The sequence below is a fragment of the Tenrec ecaudatus genome, chromosome 14, assembly GCF_050624435.1.
Source record: "Tenrec ecaudatus isolate mTenEca1 chromosome 14, mTenEca1.hap1, whole genome shotgun sequence".
In the NCBI taxonomy this organism is placed as follows: domain Eukaryota; kingdom Metazoa; phylum Chordata; class Mammalia; order Afrosoricida; family Tenrecidae; genus Tenrec; species Tenrec ecaudatus.
This window is the reverse complement of record NC_134543.1, coordinates 75,918,171-75,938,402: the sequence shown is the minus strand read 5'-3', so window position 1 is coordinate 75,938,402 and position 20,232 is coordinate 75,918,171. Positions and strand designations below refer to the sequence as shown.

Below are 20,232 nucleotides of genomic sequence, written 5' to 3'. Positions count from 1 at the left end.
CTTAGCAGCAGGTAAAGAAGAGCATGGTTCTAACTACAACTGCAGCTTTGAGTCCTACTCGTTAAAGATGGATTATGTCTCAAAATGTCATCCTTGAATTAGTAGTCATTCAGTGGTCAGATTTCTAACGCAGCCGAACAGGTCTGCTGCCTTCTTGTTAGCCAACAGTCCAACAGTGAGGCCTGTCAAAATGTACCTTGCATATTGCATCAAAGTTGAAAAAGTTCCAAGTGTTAATTAATATAAAAGATATGTCATGTTTCAGAAACCTCCCTAGTCTATTAGGAATGGGAAAAAATGACAATATGCTGTCCTGGAGGCTTCCAGGCTAGGGATAACAGCACAACACAACCTGAGAGGATTAAGAGTGGTGGGTGGAGTCTAGTCTGTCAATCGGGTCATAGCCAATGAGGCCTCTGTGTGGGCGTGGCCTTCTGAGGATTCTGGGAACTCCTGTATTTCCTCCCTGGAGGCAGGAGACACACTCTCTCTGCTCACTCCCCTAGAGACTCTACTGACAAGACTTAAGACTCACTCCCTGAGAGACGCTCTGACAAGGCACATGGCACTATGCTGATAGACTCTGTGCCCTGGGAACTGAAGAAGCGACGTGGAGCCCCCTGCCAGCGCTGAGATGCTTCTACTGGCACTGGATCTGCAAGGCTTTGCACCCACTGGCCCGTGATCTTCCTGCATTCGGTGTCATTGCATGTGTTTCATGAGTCTGAAGAAGATCTTATACACTGTTTCGGACATATGGGCTAATATCAGAGTTATGGACTTGATCTGGACTGGGCTGGGATGTTTTCTCAATATTCAACTGCTCTTGTATATAAAGCTCTTTCTTATATACATGAGGGTCTACGAATGTGTTTCTCTAGTCTACCTGGACTATCACAGTGGCTATCACAAGGACTGTGCTTAATACTAATTTTTAACATTGACTTGAATTATAAATATACTATTAATTAAATCATGTTTACCTAAAGCAGCGGTTGGCAACCTGCAGAGCTTGTGACCCATACGCAGCTCTTTTGGCTCTGCAGTAAAAGTGATTTTTTTAAAGGATATTATTCAGATATTGGTGATTTCATTTGTAAAAATCTGGTTTGGGGTCTTGAATATTTATTAAATTGTTGTGAGAGATAAGATGGTCTCTTTCATCTCAAAAGTTCACCAATTCCTGACCCAGAGACACAAGTAAAACTGCATTTTTGTGAAATTTGCAGACAGCACAACTGGGCTAAAGGAAGTCTTGTCCGTGGCCATGCATATAAGCAATGAATGGGAAGGAGGAGCAACAGTGCATTTGTGATTGAGATTGGCTAGCACTACTGAAGTAGGGTGGGGCTGGGGGAGGCACCCCCAGCTGTGTGAGTGACCATCCACACAGGTACAAATAAGTTTAAGTTAGGGTGGGTTCTTCATAATTTACCCCCACCCCACTGCAAAAAAAAGCAGAGAAATACAGCATACATAAAGAGAAGAATGCCAAAGCATAATCCTTAGCTAATGGATCATCCCAATAGGCCTGCTAAAATGAAAGGAAATATGGAAAGGCACCTTTCTCAGCTGGTTGTTACAATGAATGCACTATCAAGAAGAAAGGATTCTTGGATTAATGCTGCTAGGTAAGATTATCTTCACCCATTAGTCCTAAACCACATTGATCAGCAAGCAAAATGGTGGTGGCAAAGTGTAATTAAAAGATAGTGAAAAATGTCCAAGAACTTACTGAAATCCCCCTCAGATGTTCTTACCACTTTTTCAAAGACACCTTGCATTCAGATCTCACCAAAGTCAGTTTCATCACATCTCTTTAATTAACACATTAGAGAAATTAATATGTTAATTTCTTTGGATACTTCAAAGTCACATTTGAAAATTTTAAAGGTGGATGAGGATTTACTATGTCCACAATTCTGTTAGCAGAGAAAATGAATGCAAATTCCAAACTAAATTCTGATACACAGAGAAGTATTTATAAAACAAGCCTATATTAACCATTAGGCACATTTCAGATGCTATGCTATAGCCTCTGTCCACAGTTTGACATCTTGACATCATTTCTTAAGGAAGGATTCTGCTCTCAAAGAACTGGCATCAGTGACTAGAAACTCTCTAGCAACAAGGGCTGATCAGAGGTCCACCTACCTATACACACAAACTTCATTCAAGTCTTTACCCAAATCTTGGAAGGGCAAAGAGTATCTCTAAAATATGTTGGGCACTGACACAAATATTCCCAAGAAGAGCTCATGTCTAATGTTCATTACGGTGATTATCTGTGACTGGAGGTCATCTAACAACCCATCAGTCATTGCAATAGTGGTGATCTCTAAAGTGACTGGTGCGAGAGCGAGGAAGCTATCTACCCCTGTAAAGATGTACAGTCTTGGAAATTCACAGAACTGACTCAGAACTGACTCAAAGGCAGTGCGTTTTGATTTTAAAGTGACTAGAATTCTAGTTGACCACTTTGGGGGTGTGAATTCCTAACGTGTAATAATAACATACACATAATATCACACGATCTAGATTTCAGTGTTTTTAAGTATATTTCAGACTATGGTAAGCAGCTAAGACAAGTGGGAAGAGGCCAACATACAGACTGGTACAGGACAGTAAGTGCCAAGAAGGTTGAAGGTGCCAAGAAGAGGTCCTGGAGGTTCCCCCTCTACTGGCCTTGTTACTGTGAGGAAGCTACCAGGTCAGGGTTCTTTGTCAGTCATGGTCTTTCCCGAAGGAGGCCCTGGAAACTTGCCAACTAACCACACAAAGTGCTCCCATAACACTGAAATATTCCTAAAAATCTAAAGCAGGCATCGTAAAATGTCATCTGTGATAGTGAAAACTCCAAATAAGAACTGTTCTGCTGACAAAAAGTCTTCTTCTAGATGCCTCTCCACTGCTAATCTGGAGTTATTAGTGGGAGGTTTCTGCTGACTCAATCCAAAGGAATCTCCGAGCTTTCCCATGGCTGTTTCTGTCTGCCCCAGGTGCCATGAGTCTCAGTCCCCTAGGTTTTGCTTACTGTGAACTGCTCAAGTTCATTCACCACCGCAGATACAACATGATTACCAAAGCTGACCTGGAACCCCTCATTCTCTCTCTTGCTTCTGACAATTTTCCCCAACACAGTGTTGGTGGTCACGTGCTCTTCACCTCTACTGTGACTGTTTGAAAGGTCTAACTGGATGGGACGCTCATGAAATAATGACCGCGCTCTAGGTCTCACATGTTCTTAGTTGAAGCTTTCCGCATTGGGAATACAGAACAAATCCTTCAAAGAACTTGGGTGGAAAGACTATGCCCACTTTGCACCCCAAAACTGTAGATACTTCAGAATGGACTGCAGGGACACTGATTTATTTAATGTGAGTCTCCTAGCAAAGCATCTCAAATTTTAAAAATAATAATAATGTACTCCCAATGAGTCCATTTCAACTCATAGGAACCCTATAGGACACTATAGAACCACTCCTGTTAGTCTCCAAGACAGTAACTCTTTACAGGAGTAGAAAGCCCCATCTTTCTCCCCTGGAGCAGCTGGTGGTTTCAAACTGCCGAGCTTATGATTAGCAGCTCAATAGGTACCCAAGATGCCGCCAGGGCCCCAAAGTCTCTAACCCCCACCGAAACACGTTCCCTCCATCAGTCTGGTTAGAAGGTAGAGAAAACATTGCTATGATACCTGTGAGTAATTGCACATAGAGCTTCCTGGTGTGCCGTCCTGCTGTGTATAAAAAGAGCCCCTGAGGAGGAGGCGGGATCTCGTTACCAGTGAGAGCCAGGCATGGAGCAAGTCCTCTGGGCAAGAGATTCCTATGCAGTGAGCCCCCTGGATCCAGGAGGCAGGTATACCTTCCAAACAGCTCAGAGGAGCAGCAGCAGAACCAGGAGTCAGAGCATGGAACAGAGTGACGGGCTTTCTTCCCAAGGAGCAAATAAAGATGAGGGCTTGTGTGCAGTAGGCTGGCTTGCTGACTGGGATATCTCTGTCAGGGAATCTGGGAAATTGGACTTGCTGGCCCACAGTAGCAGAGCTGAGTGCCTTTGGGCTGAGACTCACCTGAGTAGGGAGCCTCTAGGCACTTCATACAGAAGTTGAGCTTGCTGACACGCAGCTTGAGCGGAGTGCCTTTGGGGTACAGGCTTTCAGTGGAGTAGGTCCTTTGGGCATTTATGGGCAGACCTGAGAGAAGTTTGTAAAATGTCCTGATAAACAACTCAATGCTGAGCAGCCCTCACGGGCATTACAGCTCAACTTCCTTAACAGATCCTCCAACTGTGAATTTCGTCTGTGAGTTCTGTGTAGCCATTGCAACAGATCTTAGAACCTATAGAAGTAACATTGAGAAAGCTAATTATTACATTACATCAACCACGGGGATTTCAACTTTCTTTTTTTTTTCTATTTTGTTCCGATATTTTATTTTATTTATTTAGTTCCCCCCCCCCATCAAAAGACTTTATTTATTTTAACATCATTTTATTGGGGCTTATACAGCTCTTATCATAATCCATATATATATCAATTGAATAAAGCACCCTTATACATTCGTTGCCCTCATCATTCTCAAAATTTGCCTTCCACTTGGGTTCCTGAAATCAGCTCATTTTCCTTCCCCCCTTTCTGCTCCCCCTCCTTCATGAATCCTTAATAATTTATAAATTATTATTTTATCTTATCTTACACTGCCTGGAGTCTCCCTTCACCCACTTTTCTGTTGCCCATCCCCCAGAGAGGAGGCTATATGTAGAACCCTGAGATCGGTTCCCTCTTTTTTTATTTTTACATTTTATTAGGGACTCATACAACTCTTATCACAATCCATACATATACATACATCAATTGTATAAAGCACATATGTACATTCTTTGCCCTAAAAATTTTCAAAGCATTTGCTCTCCACTTAAGCCCTTTGCATCAAGTCCTCTTTTATCCCCTCCCTCCCCGCTCATATTATTTTGTCATATCTTGCCCTATCCGGCATCTCCCTTCACCCCCTTTTCTGTTGTCCATCCCCCAGGGAAGAGGTCACATGTAGATCCTTGTAATTGGTTCCCCCTTTCCGACCCACTCACCCTCTACTCTCCCAGTATCGCCCCTCACACCCCTGGTCCTAAAGGTATCATCCACCCTGGATTCCCTGTGCCTCCAGCTCCTATATGCCCCAGTGTACATCCTCTGCTCTATCCAGACTTGCAAGGTAGAATCTGGATCATGGTAGTGGGGTTGGGGGGGGGGGGATGAGCATTTAGGAACTGGAGGAAAGCTGTATTCTTCATCGGTGCTATGTCGCACCCTGGCTGACTCATCTCCTCCTCTAGACCCCTCAGTGACAGGATCTCCAGTGGCCGAAAAATGGGCTTTGGATCTCCACTCTGCACTTCCCCTTCATTCACTTTGGTAAGATTTTTTTTTATGATGCTTTATACCTGATCCCTTTGACACCTTGTTATCGCACATCCTGGTGTGCTTCTTCCATGTGGGCTTTGTTGCTTCGGAGCTAGATGGCCGCTTGTTCACCTTCAAGCCTTTAAGACCCCAGACACTATCTCTTTTGATCAACTTTCTGTAAACTAAAGACTACTTTCCTGTCCTATCCTAACAACCTTTTTTTCTCAAATCACCATTGGTTATCCCCAAGTATCTCCTTGTCCTATAGAAAATGTCCTAGAGCTCTTAGGCATTCCACTTCTGGAAGGCTGGCCTAGTCACCTTCAGGTATAGCAGGAACTCTTGATCCCACTCAAAGTATCTGTGGTGGTACAGTAGGCTAAGTGTGGAAAGGCTAACTGAGCCCACCAACGACTCCATGTGAGAAAAACATGGAGGTCTGCATCTGTCATCATTCAGAGACTCGCAGACCTTAGGGGCCAGCTCTCTTCCATCCTATGGGGTGACTCTGATTGGAAATGACTGCAGGATGAATAGACTAGGATGGCACTCAAGAGACCCTACCAGATCACAAGCCTACTGCCATTTCTCAGTAATCTGAGAGATACATGGGGAAGGGAGAGGTATTTATATTTAACGGCTAAAGAGTTTGAGACACAGATTGAATATGGCACATACTCAATAAATATTTGGCCGGTGATGAACAGCATCAATCAGTCAGTGAAATTATTGAAAGTTAATTCAAGCGGACGAGCTATACGTGGATTCTTGGTCTGTCTCTGGATACTGTGATCCACTGACAACAGAGCTAGAGTTCCACAATTCACCAGTAATTGTCCCTAATATGACTGATTTGGACAACCTAGGAAAAGGTTTTGATTTTTTTGTTGGTATTGTTAAGTTCAACGCTGACCCTTGAAGAGTCTTTAACATTCTACCTAAATGGATTAATCTGTATTAGTGATAAATAGAAATTGCTTCTAGTAAACATTTTCATGTTTCTCAAAAATTTTTCAAATTTACAACATAAATCTAGTTGAATAAGTTACAGGCAAAAAAAGTCTTGCTTCCAAATAAAGATGAATAATTTTCAAAAAATTCTCCAACAGTAATCTTTCTTAATGGATGTGGTGTTTGAACAAATTACCATTTAACTGATGTACAAATATACTTTTGTCTGTGATCTTTCAAATCAGAGTTTGATTATATTTTTTATTTTTTTCATTGTTTCTAGAAAAGGAAATTGATTTCAAGCTTTACTTATGCATAGTACCCTTAATGGGATCTTAACTAAAACCATGCTGTTCTTGAAAAATACCAACTCCAAACTTAAGCATGTATTACTTCTGCAGTAAACTTCAAAAAGTACAGCAAGCTTAAAGGTATTAAGGTATAACAAACACTTCCTATATCTGCCACTATCCCCTCCAACAATTTGGACCAGAAAAGGGTGTACATACACACATTAAGTAAATAAAATTCTTGCTAAGGAAGTGCATATTTCTTTTTTAACAAAATAGGTCATCTAAGAGCCTTTGCTTTTGTTACTAGTGGCTGTGAGGTCTATTCCAACTCATGGCTACCAGCTGTCAGTGTAGAAGCATGTTCCATACAAGCGCCATGGCTATGACATTTAAGAACATATATGATTCACAGCTATACGTGCATTCTTATTCTCATTATCACACTCCTACTTTTCACTCATCTTATGGTACAAATGTGGAAAGAAAAGAAAAAAAACTAGCTGCTGATAATTAAGGACAGGCATTCATAAATTCTTGAAATCATGCCCAAATACAAGTTGAAATTTTAACAGATTCCTCATCACGGGTTTACACAGAATAGAAGCCAATCAATCATTACAAGATATGTCATTTTTCCTTCTTTCTCACCAAATTAATTGGACAAAATTCTTTCATGATTGCAAATTTCAAAAGCTAATCTTTAGATTTACCAAATATTTCTGGGTTGCTCAATCAATGGTTTAGCTTTAGTCAACTAAAACCTTTTTGAGATTTTGGAAGAAGTTTGACACAGGAGAATGGAAATCTGGGGTATAGCTTTGTCTTAATATATATGTCTATCTTTCACCACTTCTAACCTTTGCTAATTGGTGCCACTGGGGCCGTTTCAGCTCACAGAGACCCTGTGTATCACAGAGCGAGGTAATACCCAGAGCTGCACCACCTTCAAAATCGGTATGGTTGAGTCTGTTGTTGCAGCCACTCTGTCAGTCCATCTCTTCAAGGGCCCGCCTCTTTTTCACGGCCCTCGCACTGTGGCTCAGTGTGGTTCAATGGCAGTGAGTTTGGATTGTTTGGTTGTTTGGTTGGTTCGTTTTCTACTTTACCACGCGTGATATCATTTTCCGGGGACTGATCTCTCGATTCCTTGCCCGAAGTAAATGAAACAAAGTCTCACCCTCCTTGCTTTCCAAAGAGCATTCTGGCTGTACTTCTTCCAAGATAGATTTGTTCTTTTGGTAATCTACAATACTTTCAATATTCTTTACCAAAGCCATAATTCAAATGCACTGATTCTTCTCCAGTCTTCCTTATTCAAAAGTACATGTACTTTCACATGTACATGACGCAACTGAACCTATCATAGCTTAGATCAGTCGCACTTCAGTTCTCAAAGTTCTTGCCTTTAGAACTGTCTAAATCATATGGTATTCCATCGTAATCATCATGGCCATACAATGCAAGGCTTTATTTAATTACCATATATACGTGTATAAGCCAAGTTTTCGGCAATTTTTATGCCATTTTTGTAGTAAAATTAGGTGCCTCGGCTGATATTTAGGTTGGCTTGCACTCAAGTATCTATCGTATACTTTCTGTGGGAGACCAAAAAGAGAGTAAGAAATGATATAATGTGACCTTCTTTGCATTGTGTGGTACTGGCAGAGTTGGTTTCTAATAACACAGAAAAATATGTGGCTGATGTTATGCTTTATATTGTATCTACCAACAATATGCATTGAATCCTAGCTCCTATACTTATGACATAGATTTTTAAAAGAGTTTTCTTTGTTTTGCTTGTTGCAAGGCGGATCCTCAACCTGATTACTTCCTGAGTGATAGTGAGAGCAGAATACACACATCACACACATGGGGAGAGAAGCTCTATGAAGACAGTCACGCACAGGAGATCCATCTACACGGCCAGGAACCCCAAAGAACCGACTGCTAGTGGAAGCCAAAGTAGACATAGGAGCATTTCCTGAATTCAACCTCTAGCCTCCGTAACTGTGGAAAAATATCTGCCCGCTTTTTAAAGCCATGCACTAGTGCTGTTTCTGTGGCGGCACACTAGGTGAACTAAAGTAGTTGACAATATATGAGAAACTCCTGGGGCATTTTACAAATTCTTGTAGATGAAAAAGAATTTTGAATATGTGTGTTTAAATAAAGAAGTCCGCTCAGAGGTCAAACAGTAAGTTAGATATCCCCAACAGATAAAAAGAAAGCAAACAAAATATAAAACTAAAATGAAATGGCTACTTTGAAATGGAAACCTCCCCTCAATGTAATTCATAATGAAACAAAACAAAGTTATGCTCAGATTATCAACAATTTCTGTGGGGTTGGCTTTTTCCCCAGCCCTGCTACCCTGATCCGTCTACTATCCTGAGGTTCTATGGGATTCTTAGTATCACTGAAAAGCTATCAGATGGCTCATTCAATGATTCCAGTATAGTAAATATACTATTTTCACATAATTTTCCTTTATACTCTTCTTCTTTAAAAAGAGATCATTATTTATTTTGGTTGTCAAATTCTTTTATAATGGGCATGGAATACCAGGAGTGGTGAGTGATAGTTAAGGGGAAAAAAACTCAGAAAATGCTTATAAATTAACTTGGGCAAACCTCTAATGTAACTATTTCCCTGTAAATTTTCCTCCTTGTGCCAATATTATACCTCAGCATATGTGCGACCAACTACGCTATATTAGCTGGTTAGCAGGTATCTCTAAGTGCCAGCAGAAGAGCAAAGTGTGCTCCCCATCCTCATTTCCAAGCGTCTTCCTCCTCACAATAAGGACTGATAAGCAAAAAGGAACTTGTGCTTTCTGTCTCAGTACCAGAGTTGAGAATCATCATGTTGTCAAGTGTTAGACCATTATCTATTTTATTTTCCTTTTTCCTCAAATACATTTCATTCCAATTTCACTTGCTACTTGCATCTGAAAAGGAATTAAGTCAGTTTCCTGTCAAAAAATACATAAAAAGCAATGTTGACATACTTTACTTTTTATCAGCAAATATATTTTCCATTTACTTAGAATTGAGTTAATCCTTAAGGAATTCTGAGCAGTTGAGCCTTGAAATGCCTTATCAAAACACAACTGGTTCCAGAGTTTGTTTTATTGTAGAGAACTCATGTCATTATCAGACTCACTGTCGGTGAGTGGAATCCCACTCAAAATGATCCTGTAGACCAGAGGTGAGTTGCCCAAGGAGGTTTCTGAGCCGACAGATCCTTACAGAAGCAGGCAGTTCCTCATCTTTCTGGCATGGGGGAGCTGGTAGGTTCACACTGCTGACCTTGCAGGAAGGAGCCCAAAATATAACCTGTTATTCCGAGAGGGGGAGGGGGGCAACCTGGGCCTTTCAGCCATGCTACTGTGCTACTGTGTCATATTAGCCATATGTAAATATCAGCCAGAAAGAACTCCCCCCCCCAAAAGGGTCTTTTGTTAACAGCATGGCAGTCTGCAGAGTCCTTTATGAAGCACATATTTACTAGGCAGTAAATTTAATCCTTTACAGATTGTCTCTTCAATTCTCAAGGCCATCTCAGATAAATCACAAGCAGGCATTTCATAGACTAGGAAAATGTCTGTATTGTCTATGGAGGTTATTAAGTTATTCAGGTATATTAGTGAAAATCTACATCTCACCCCACCCCCTGAAAAGCAAAAGAATAGCAATAACTGGACCAAAAGAAGGAAAAAAGAAGAATTTAGATGTCCCTTAAAGTTAATCCGGTGATATGGAATAACTCAGCCACAAAAAAAGGTTTCATGGGGCAAGTTTTTATACTTTATTTAAATTTTCACATTCTCCGATGGCTCAGTTGGTTAAGCATTGGATTGATAGCCACTAAGTTTACAGTTAAAACCTAACAGCTGCTTTAGAGTAAAAAGGTGAGGCTGCCTGCTCCTATGAAGATTTACAGCCTCACAAACCCTATGTAAGGTTACTAAGACAAAGCAAAGATTTAATGGCAGTGGGTTTGCTTTGAAAATCAATCTCTCTCTCTCTCTCTCTCTCTCTCTCTCTCTCTCTCTCTCTCTCTGGTTTTCTCAGAAAATTCTTTCAAGTTCATCTCAAAATTGAGTTTAAACACCCAAGTTAATTCATGTATCTGTCAGTCAATTATCTAAATCGTTTCAGCCCAAAGACTAAAGCTAATGCCTTTAGCATCACAGGCTCAACGGATTATTTTCCTAGTGACAACATTAAATGATACACAGAGTTGAAAAGTTAAGAACTGATGAACGGTATACACAAACATAGCATAAGTCAAAATGTGTTGCTACTGGGGGTTTCAGTGCAAAATCGGGTTTTTTTCTTTTTTGAAGTATTTAAATATATCTCGGTGGGTGGCATGTGGATGGATGCAGACAAGTTCTCTCAGAAATACACTTGGCTTAGTCTAATTAGAGGGCCTTCAAAAAATTGGGGCCAATCAAAAGAATGGCTTTTGAAGCGATTAGGCAGGCCAGTTAAGTTCAAAGCCAAGAGGACAGTTCAGAAGGGGGCTCCCATTTTTTGGGGACTCTGAAGGAAAACTGCATTGTTGTCAAAGAGCCAGAAAAGTTGCACCAGGGAACTTTTTTAACCACCATCACAATACCTGCCATTCTTCAAGAGTGGCATGGGGTTGTCCTATGAGAATTTAATTTGTAAAACCTTGCTCCCTCTACCCTATGACCTGATCCTACTCCATCACACATTTTTTCCCTCCCAAACTCATGGCATATTTCAAAGGAACATGATTTGAAATCTTCAAAGTTGCCAAAATTGCCATGTGGTATGGTATAAGTCAAAAAGTACATAATTCTAAAGGGAAGAGTTTAGGAGTGTATACTTCTAAGTGAAGGAGATAGCAAGAAATAATAGCTTGACATTTTGATATTTTTATTTAAGAAAAGCTTCCAAGATTTTATAGCAAAACCCTTTTACCTACCCGTGTGTCCCTAAAATACTTTACAACTGAACTTTAAAATAAATTAAAATATGCAGTTATAATTACAATAGCTATGAATGACTTAATAAAATAACAAATTCTCTCAAAACAACACATCATTAAACTAGAATCATTAGACAAGCACAAAATATGTCCAAATATAAAATTACGAAAGAAACTAAACCCCAAAGACCCCCAAACCCTCAGTATTAACAGTCTTTTGATTTCTTATATATGTTGGGCTTGTCAGGCAACTAAGTTCCTTTCCATTTTCTCCATCTGTGCAGAAGTAGGGTAGCTAAAATTAACAATAAAAAGAAAAATGACAACAGAATTGCTAAGACACAATGTACAACGGAGAAATCAAAAGAATTACAAGTAAAACAACAGTGATCTCACACCTAGGTCCTCCCCTATCTTCTATTTAAAATCGTACTCCTTAACTACTTCAGTCAGACATATCGTAGCACAAACATTTCATGTGGAACTACATGCTTACACATGTGCTACCACTCTATATGTCGTTTCCGAGGAAAACTAAAAGTTGTTCTAATAAGAACAGAAAATATGAATATACTATTCATAATATGCTTACTAAATTAATACTGCTTGTTATTCAAAAATTGTGTTCCTTGCTTCAAAACAATTCCTTCTCAGGAAGTAAAGTCAAGAAAGCAACAGTGTGTCCATGTGAAGCCAACTAGCTTAAGTTTTCACTCTTTGTTTAACTCTTCACAAAACTGTTACCATGTAACACTAACAGAATGCATGGCTTCATGTACAATCGCCCTTCAAGGTTACATACTTGCAAAGTAAAGAGATAGCCACAAAACCTTGGGACACTTGCAAACAGAAACAACCATCTCCTATACAACTCATTGCCACCTAGTCAGTCCTGGCTCATTTGACTGTACAGGACAAGCTCAAACTGGCCCCACAAGCTTCACAGGCTCTAATCTGTATGGTTACAGACTGTGGTATCTTTCTCCTGTGTCACGCAGATGAGTTTGAATTACCAAACTTTGCATTAGCAGCAAGCACTTAACCAGTGCATCATACACAAACTATATATTAGGAAAAACTAAATTTTCCACCTAAACTAAAAGATGAAATAAGTATAGTTGTTTGATTCAGTACATGGTGAGAGTACATTTATCTTAAAATAAAAATGTGTTGATTTATTATCAACTATTACCAGTATAACCCTATGGATGACACTTTTCAAGCTTCATTGTTAAAGAAAACACACAAACTACCGTATAAATAAGGCGCCCAGGTGGCATTGTGGCTTAGATGTTGGACTGCGGACAGGGAGCAGACAGCTTGGGTCAAACCCAGGACTTATTATTGGGGAGAAAGGTGAGACTCCCCACTCCTGTAAAGACACACAGTATCAGCCAGGAGTTGAAATCAACTTGGTGGCGGTGGGTGCTTGGAAAAAAATATTAGTTTAAAAAGATTAGTTTCTCCGGGCAAGGTTCTTTCTTGTTCATCCCTGCATGCCACTGGGTGCTGGTCCCACGGGAAATGTGTCATAAATGACAGTATGTGGAGGGTGGGGTGAGGGGGGGGAACAAACTGCACTAATGAAGATTTAAGCTAGCCTGATCTATTAGTAGTCAGGAACTTTTAAATTGGGTGAGAAATGTCTTCACACGTTTTAAAACAACGGATGTGGAGAAAACAGAAAATCAAAAGTGCCTTCTGTGAGCTCAACAAAACTCCAAACTTCACAGTAAATTATAAATGATTTCCAACTTTCAGATCTCTCCTGTGGCATCCAATTCCAGTCTCCCCACCTTGCCTTTCCCTCCCCTCTTCCCCCATCTCATCTCTCCCTCTTCCAGGTCACAGCCTGTGACTTCCGAAGGTACTTCACCCAGTTTCTATCACATTGATTCTGACTTATGCCAAGCCTCTATGCGTCAGTAGAATTGTGCTGCACACGGTTTTCAGTGGTTTACTTTCATAAGCATATCATCAGGTGTTTCTTTAGAGACATCTATGGATGGACTGAGCTGCCAGACTTTCACTAAGCAGCCAAATCATCGCCCATTTGCACCACCTACGAATACCATGTTCCTTTGCAAAGAACTTAAAGGAAAGGGCAAGCAACCTCTGTCATCTTGGTCTTTCCTACTATCAAAATACGAAGTTCCTGCCCCTCTGGAAGGATGTCCAACCGTCTTAATCTTGTTTTCTCCCTAGGGTAATAATGTGCATTTTAATACATCAGAGATAGGTAGAGAGGAATTGAAAACTTCTAGCCTGTCTAGATCCATTAGCCAGTATATATTAATAAGCTCTTATAAATTACCTTATAATATGCCTCTCAATAAATTTTCACTTAAGTCACAATCTTAATAAAAAAAGAAGTTATAGAGAGACATTTACTTTGGGCATCCTTACCAACTTTTCTTTGAGAAGAACTGCTAGAATAAATGGAACCGTGGGGCAGAGTGAGGCGAACTGGTGCGTTTCCTTCATACATCAGTCACCAAGCCTAATAATTTTCCCTTTGTAGTATTTCCGCAGGAGGGCTCAAGTCTCAAGTAGCTCATGACTGAACTCTAGTTTTCAAATTGCTTTAACAGTTTGGGCATTCTAAAGCGTCCTTCACATGGCACAATCCATCGTTCACAATCTTTCAGACATCCACAGAATGGTAACGCTGAGTGAAAGAGCATTAGTATTTCCAGAAAGGGAATGCACTTTCATCTCAAAACCGTTTGCCTTGTCCTTTTCTTACATGCCCTCCCTCCACCAGCTTCCTGTCTGTTGCACTCCAAAGAGGCTTATTGTCCCTTCTCTTTGTGCTCATGTCACCACTCCCATGTGACATTGCTCTTGATAACAAGTGAGGCCATTCCAAGCCTCTTCTCGCATGTGTGTCTCTGCCTATCCTGAACCCCATTAAGGTAGTTGGTAGGGGTGTGCATGTGCACAAGTGATCAAACATTGGTGGAAACCAAAGTTTATGTATATCAGTTTGACCTCAACTGAATCTTCTCTGTCCATCTTATCAGTTACTTAAAATGTTAAGTAAATGTCTACACAATTGCCTTAGTTTGGTTTTTTTGAGAAATGTTACTATGCATTGCTATATGCTTATTAACAATGTTCTGTAAATAACTAGCTTGTAAGTTCACGGAGGTATTGCTGTCTACTATAACCGCATGATAGGTATGACAGAGTTTATATGAATATTGCACTTTTTTCATTTTCATGAAAACTGTAAACAATTGACAGTTACATGTAATCTAAAACAACACTGCTTTCAATAAAACCTACTGGCTCTCATTGTTACCTTATTCTGACTTGGAAAACTTTTATAACTTGCTAGACTTGGGGGGCGGGGGTTCGTAATACTCCTATATTAATGCCACAATTCAGAACCCTCAAGGTTTAGCAAACTCTGATACAAAATTTTAAAAATAAAACTAATTCGCGATTACTCAAGTTCTCATGATAAAGTAAGTAACAGTGAGTCTCTAGCAAGGGACAGAAATTCAGCACCCTCAGAGGCCTCTGACTCTGCCCCCCCAACCCCCCCACCCCCGCCCACCTTACTGTCTTGACTAAGAAAGCTGCTGCCAGGACCCCTTCTTCCTTACACTGTTTACCCCGCCGCCCCCCCTTTTCACACATCCCTCTAGATAGCTCCGGGAACGACCTAAAATTCAGAATTGTTCCCTAAAGAGTAGTGGGCAGACTCGGATAAAGGCCCTTTCCATCCTGTCTTTGGGAGCAGCTGTGGAGAGTTTCAGGCACACAAATTTCGAGGCTCCCTGTTCATCGCCCCCTCAGCAGCGCCCAATATCAGGAATCCAGGACACGCGAAGCAGGGAGGCTACAAAGGGTTTGTCGCTGAGAAATGTGGTTCCATGTCCCTAAGCTAGCGACACTAAGAGACCAGGCGGAGGGCGACCCGGGTCTGGGCAGTTGTTTTCACAGCTGGCCAAGGCAATCCCTCTCTCTCTGAAAAACTTCGCTGGCAGGTGAGACATTCCTATCTGGAGACCACTACAGAGCCTCAGCCCCCGGCGAGGTGGGAGAGAAATCTGGAGGGAAGTGGGGGGCGGAGGGGTGCTGAGCATGTCCTGGGGTGATGGGGGGCGGGGGGGCTCTGGTGGAAGTAGAATCGTGGGCCCAGAAACGCACTGGTCCCCGGTCAGGAAGGAAGAGAAGGGAGATGTGGAGCTGTCTCAAGGAGACGGACGGTGTAGCGCGCCCTCAAAAGGGACAAGACACCTGGAAAAGTCAAGGGAGGCGGAAACGGGTGCGAGGAATGCGGGCGGTCCAGCGATCGGGGGATGAAACCAGACGGCCCAAGTGGGGGGGGGGCCGGAAGGCAGGGTTTTGGGATGCGGGCGCACCAGCGGGGAGCGGCCGGACCCGTCGGCGGCGGCTCCCGGCCGAGCGCCCCCGAGGCAGCCGCGAAGTTGGCTCCCAGAGCCGGGTGGCCGGCCGGGCCGCGCCCCCGCGCGGCGCCTTACCTTCTGGTCGACGATGGAGCAAGCCAGCTCCCGGACGGGCGCCAGGCTGTCGTCCCCGGCCGGGTCCTGCAGCAGCAGCAGCACCGGCTCGCGGCTCAGGCCGATCTGCAGCTGGAACGCGACGCCCCCCGGCGGGCCCGCTCCGGGCGCCAGCAAAGGCGCGGGCCCCGGCCCCGACCCCGGGACCAGCGCGGCCGCCGCCGCCGCCGCCGCCGCCGCCGCCACGGGCAGCAGCGGGCTGGGCGGCCGCAGGGCCGGAGGGGCGCTCATGGCTCGGCCGGGCCGCCGGGGCCGCGCGGGGGGCTGGGGGCGCGGCGGCGGAAAAGTTTCGCAGCCGCGGAGCCGGGGAGCTGCTCCTCCGCGAGAGCCGAAGCGGCAAATAAAAACTTTCCGGAAAAGTCCCCGCGCGCGCCGAAGGGGGGCTGCGGCTCGGGAGGGGGCGGGGGGCGGGAGGAGGGAAAATGGCCGGGGGGCGGGGGGTGCGGAGTCCACCGCCCCGAGCGGGGCCGCTTCCCCGGGGAGGCCGCCGAGGTGCAGGCGCGCCGGCGCCCTGCGGGGAGCGGGCGGGCGCGGGTCAGCGGGCCTCGGCGCCGCGCGGGGGCGGGGAGGGAGCGGGGGGCGGGCCCTCGGAGGCCACCACCCGGCGGTCCCTGGAGCCGCGCGGCCGCAGTGGCCACCGCGCGCCTGGTCGCCGCCCCTGCGTCCGCGGAGCCCCGGGGCGAAGCTCCGGGAGCGCAGCGCGCCGCAGCCTCCGGCCCCGGGCAGCCCGGGCGCGCACCCCCTGCCCTCGAGGGCGGAAAGCCCCGCCACCCGCTGGCCCCGCTGCCCCAGCTGCGGAGGCGAGGGACAGGGCAGCCCTCCTCTGACTGGCTGTCCCTGTCCCCTCCGTCCCCAACACCTCTGCCAAACGTCCCAGGACGACACACGTTTGTTTCTTTTTTAACAAAACAAGTGGTGGCCTTTGCTGGCCGTCAGCATGGCGAGCTCTGCGGTCCCCAGGAGCCTCCTCTTTGGGGTCGGGGGAGGATGAGAGGGTCCTTGGCCACCCACTCCTTCCCCTTCCTGGCTCCTCCTAAAGCCCTGGGGATGGCTGCCCAGGAGCGGCAAAGCCAGCCCACTGAAATGTTTTTAAACCTCTCTCTATCTTTTCATTTCCCCTCCCAGACACACCCTTTCACAAGCCGGACTCCCCAGGCACCAACAGCAAACTCGAACCCATGGCCCCAGAGAGCTGGAATATTCTGAAAGAAGAGGCCTTGTGCACAGAAGGAAGAGCAGATGTGGCCTCTAAACCTTTACCATATTCCCTGTATCTGGACCCTGGGATGCCAGTTTCCTTTCCATCTCAGGCCCCCTAAGGACGCCTTTCTGGAAATGGTGCCCTACACCACCAGTGTTGCTGGCACCACCTGAGGCTGAGCACCATGGTGGCTACGATGGTGAGGGCAGTGACATCTTGTTCATAGCTGTTGTTTTGGCTGGGGGGGGAAAGGGGTGCTTCCCAGCCCTTGGAATTTTGCTGATCTCCTCTGATCAAGGCAGGCTCCGTGAGTGTGTGTGTGTGTGTGTGTGTGTGTGTGTGTGTGTGTGTGTGTGTGTGTGTGTTTGCGTGCCCTTGCCTTTGCACGGACCCCCACCCTCAGAAGAGCCCTGCTTGGTTCAATGTTCTGCAACAATAGTCTACTGTCACTGTCTTGGAATTCTTAATTCTGAACAAGAGACCTTGCACTTTCATGTGTCAGTGGGTCTTACAAAGTATCAAGGCAGCCCTCTCTCCGGGTTCTTAGTTTTCCTCGGCCTGCCCCGTTCTTCCTTCTTTGACACGCACTCCCCACCCAGGAAACCGTCACGTCTTCTTTTGAGCTGAGGTTCTTCCACGTCATTTGACCTCTGGTTCTAACCCAGGACATTGCAAGGTAGTGTCCTCTGGAGAGTTAGAAACGGCATTTGGTTCGGTTTGGAAATTGTTATTGTGCTTTAGGTGAAAGTTTATTAAGCCAACTAGGTTTCCATGTAATACTTTTTGTACAAATTGTTTCCTGACATGGGTTATAATTGTCACAGTGTTGTCAGCATTCTCATTATTCCCATTCTGTTTGTGGTCTTTCCATTGCTCTATTCCCTCCCCTCCCCACTTCCCCACCTTATCTTTATTTTAGGGTAAAATCATCTTTACTTTTAAATACTGACCATTTGGTCCTATATAGTTGGCTCTGTTAGCAATATATTACTCACAAACAATGTTGTTTATTGTATAATTATGTGATTGAAAGGTGGAGTAGCTTCAGTAACAAATTCAAAGCATATTTTAGAGTGATCCTTTCAGAGCTTCCGCCAGTCTCTATTGGCCCAGTGGGTCCAGGCTCTGTTAGGAATTTGAGTTTCACTCGAGAGTTTTCTCCTATTGTATGCAGAAACTTCTCCCGTGCTCCTGGCCAGAACCATCAGTAGATACTTGGCGCCCTGTAATCCTCTGGTCTAAGGTTAGAAGAGACTATGATTCACGTGAGCTATGAGTTCTATAGATTATTGGTTTCTATGAGTGCTTGCTTCTTTCTCTTTGGCTCCACATGAGTAGAAACCAATAATTATTTCTTAGACATCTGCTCACAGTTTTTAAGGCCCCCAAATGCTATTTACCAAACCCAGATTAAAAAAAAAAAAGTCACAGCCATTGAGTAATTCTGACTCATAATGACCCTATAGGATAAAGCAGAACTCTGTCTGTGGGTTTATGAGACTATAATTCTTTATGGGAGTGCAAAGCCTGATCTTTCTCCTGAGGAGTGGCTGGTGGTTTCAAACTTCTGACATTGTGGTTAGTAGGGCAACATTGGCACAACCCACTATACCACCATGGATCTAGGATGTAGAACATTAATTTTCTAAATCATGGCAATTGAGCAAGTTATCCCACAAAGCTATAGTCATGTGACTTTTAACCCAGTAAATCAATCATGTGACCATCTTTGGCAATGTCTAAGAAGTGCCCATAACTATTTCCCTGTGTATACGCAGCACACAAAAACATGTGTATACATATAGGTAAAGATGCACCTACACATCCCCGTGCTTCCTACATACATCTGTGTGACCACATACACTTTTGCTTGTTATTACTATTTTTCAAAGTTGTCTGTTTTACGGCATTTACGAAAGCTGCTCCTTTTTTTTGGTTTTGTATCCTTTTTAGTGTCTTCATTTACTTTGATCAAGTTGTCCAAAATTCACCCATATTTGGTACTGCCTTTCCAAGCACCAAAAGTACCAAACATCCACCACCTACAAAGTAAATCGCCCTTGCTCCCATCAATGGTCACCATCGAAGAACATTGCTTTTTGTGGGTTTATCTGTGATAGTTCAAGTTTTGTGTCAATCTGATTGGGCTAGGATTCTCAGTGGTTTGACAGTTAACACCTAATAATCTTCCATGACATGACCCAAAACAATGCAAACCCAGCCAATCAGTTATAAGCCGCCATAAAGAGATAAGATGAGGCTGGAATGCCATACCCCTGATGCAATTAATTGGAAAGAAGCTTCCTTGGGGGTGTGCCCTACTTCTAATATAAGTGGACACCATAGGAAAGCTTGCTTGCTTTGTATTGGGTCTGCTGGATCCTGTATCTGGCTATTAATCTCCAGCTTTTTGCACTTGAGCCAACAGCCTGCTAAGTTGCCTGCTCATCTGGAGGGCCCTCAGGAATCTGCCATATGGCCTACTGACTTTGGATTCATTCAGTTCTATAGCTATAAACTTAACCTGCTGACATTGCATTCATTTGGCTCTGTGGTCACCAGTCTGGCGCTTTCCTGGAAATCTGGGTTGATCAGCTACTCCAGCTACGTGAGTCAGGAGAAGCTTCCAGCCTAATATCTAACCCACAGACGTGTGGGACCTGCCCAGATTTGGACTTCACAACTAGGTGAGCCATTTTCTTGTTATGAATTTCTTTCTATGTGTACATTTGTAAGCTTCAGTGATTAGGCGTCTAGAGAACACAGCCTAAAACAAGATTTCTTCCTAAGTTTATAATAATGGGACTGTGTTATAAACGTAGTCCTACTTACAATTGCCTTATTAGTCAACATTTCCTTTTATGGCAATAGTGAAAAATGTACTATCCAACT

At 43.8% G+C, this 20,232-nt stretch overlaps 1 protein-coding gene across 3 annotated transcripts in view; it reads right to left on the bottom strand.

Annotated features, from left to right (window-relative positions):
• The window catches only part of PRKD1 (protein kinase D1), a 349,031-nt gene extending 332,506 nt beyond the window's left edge, over positions 1–16,525 (bottom strand). The window contains exon 1 of one of the 3 annotated variants that reach the window (XM_075530541.1): positions 16,101–16,525. In XM_075530541.1, coding sequence (XP_075386656.1) covers positions 16,101–16,370 — 270 coding nt within the window. In that variant the 5' untranslated portion in view covers positions 16,371–16,525. The remainder of the gene's footprint in view (positions 1–16,100) is intronic. The other 2 variants (XM_075530539.1, XM_075530540.1) reach the window with 2 other exon arrangements.
• Between the last annotated feature and the right edge of the window lie 3,707 nt (positions 16,526–20,232).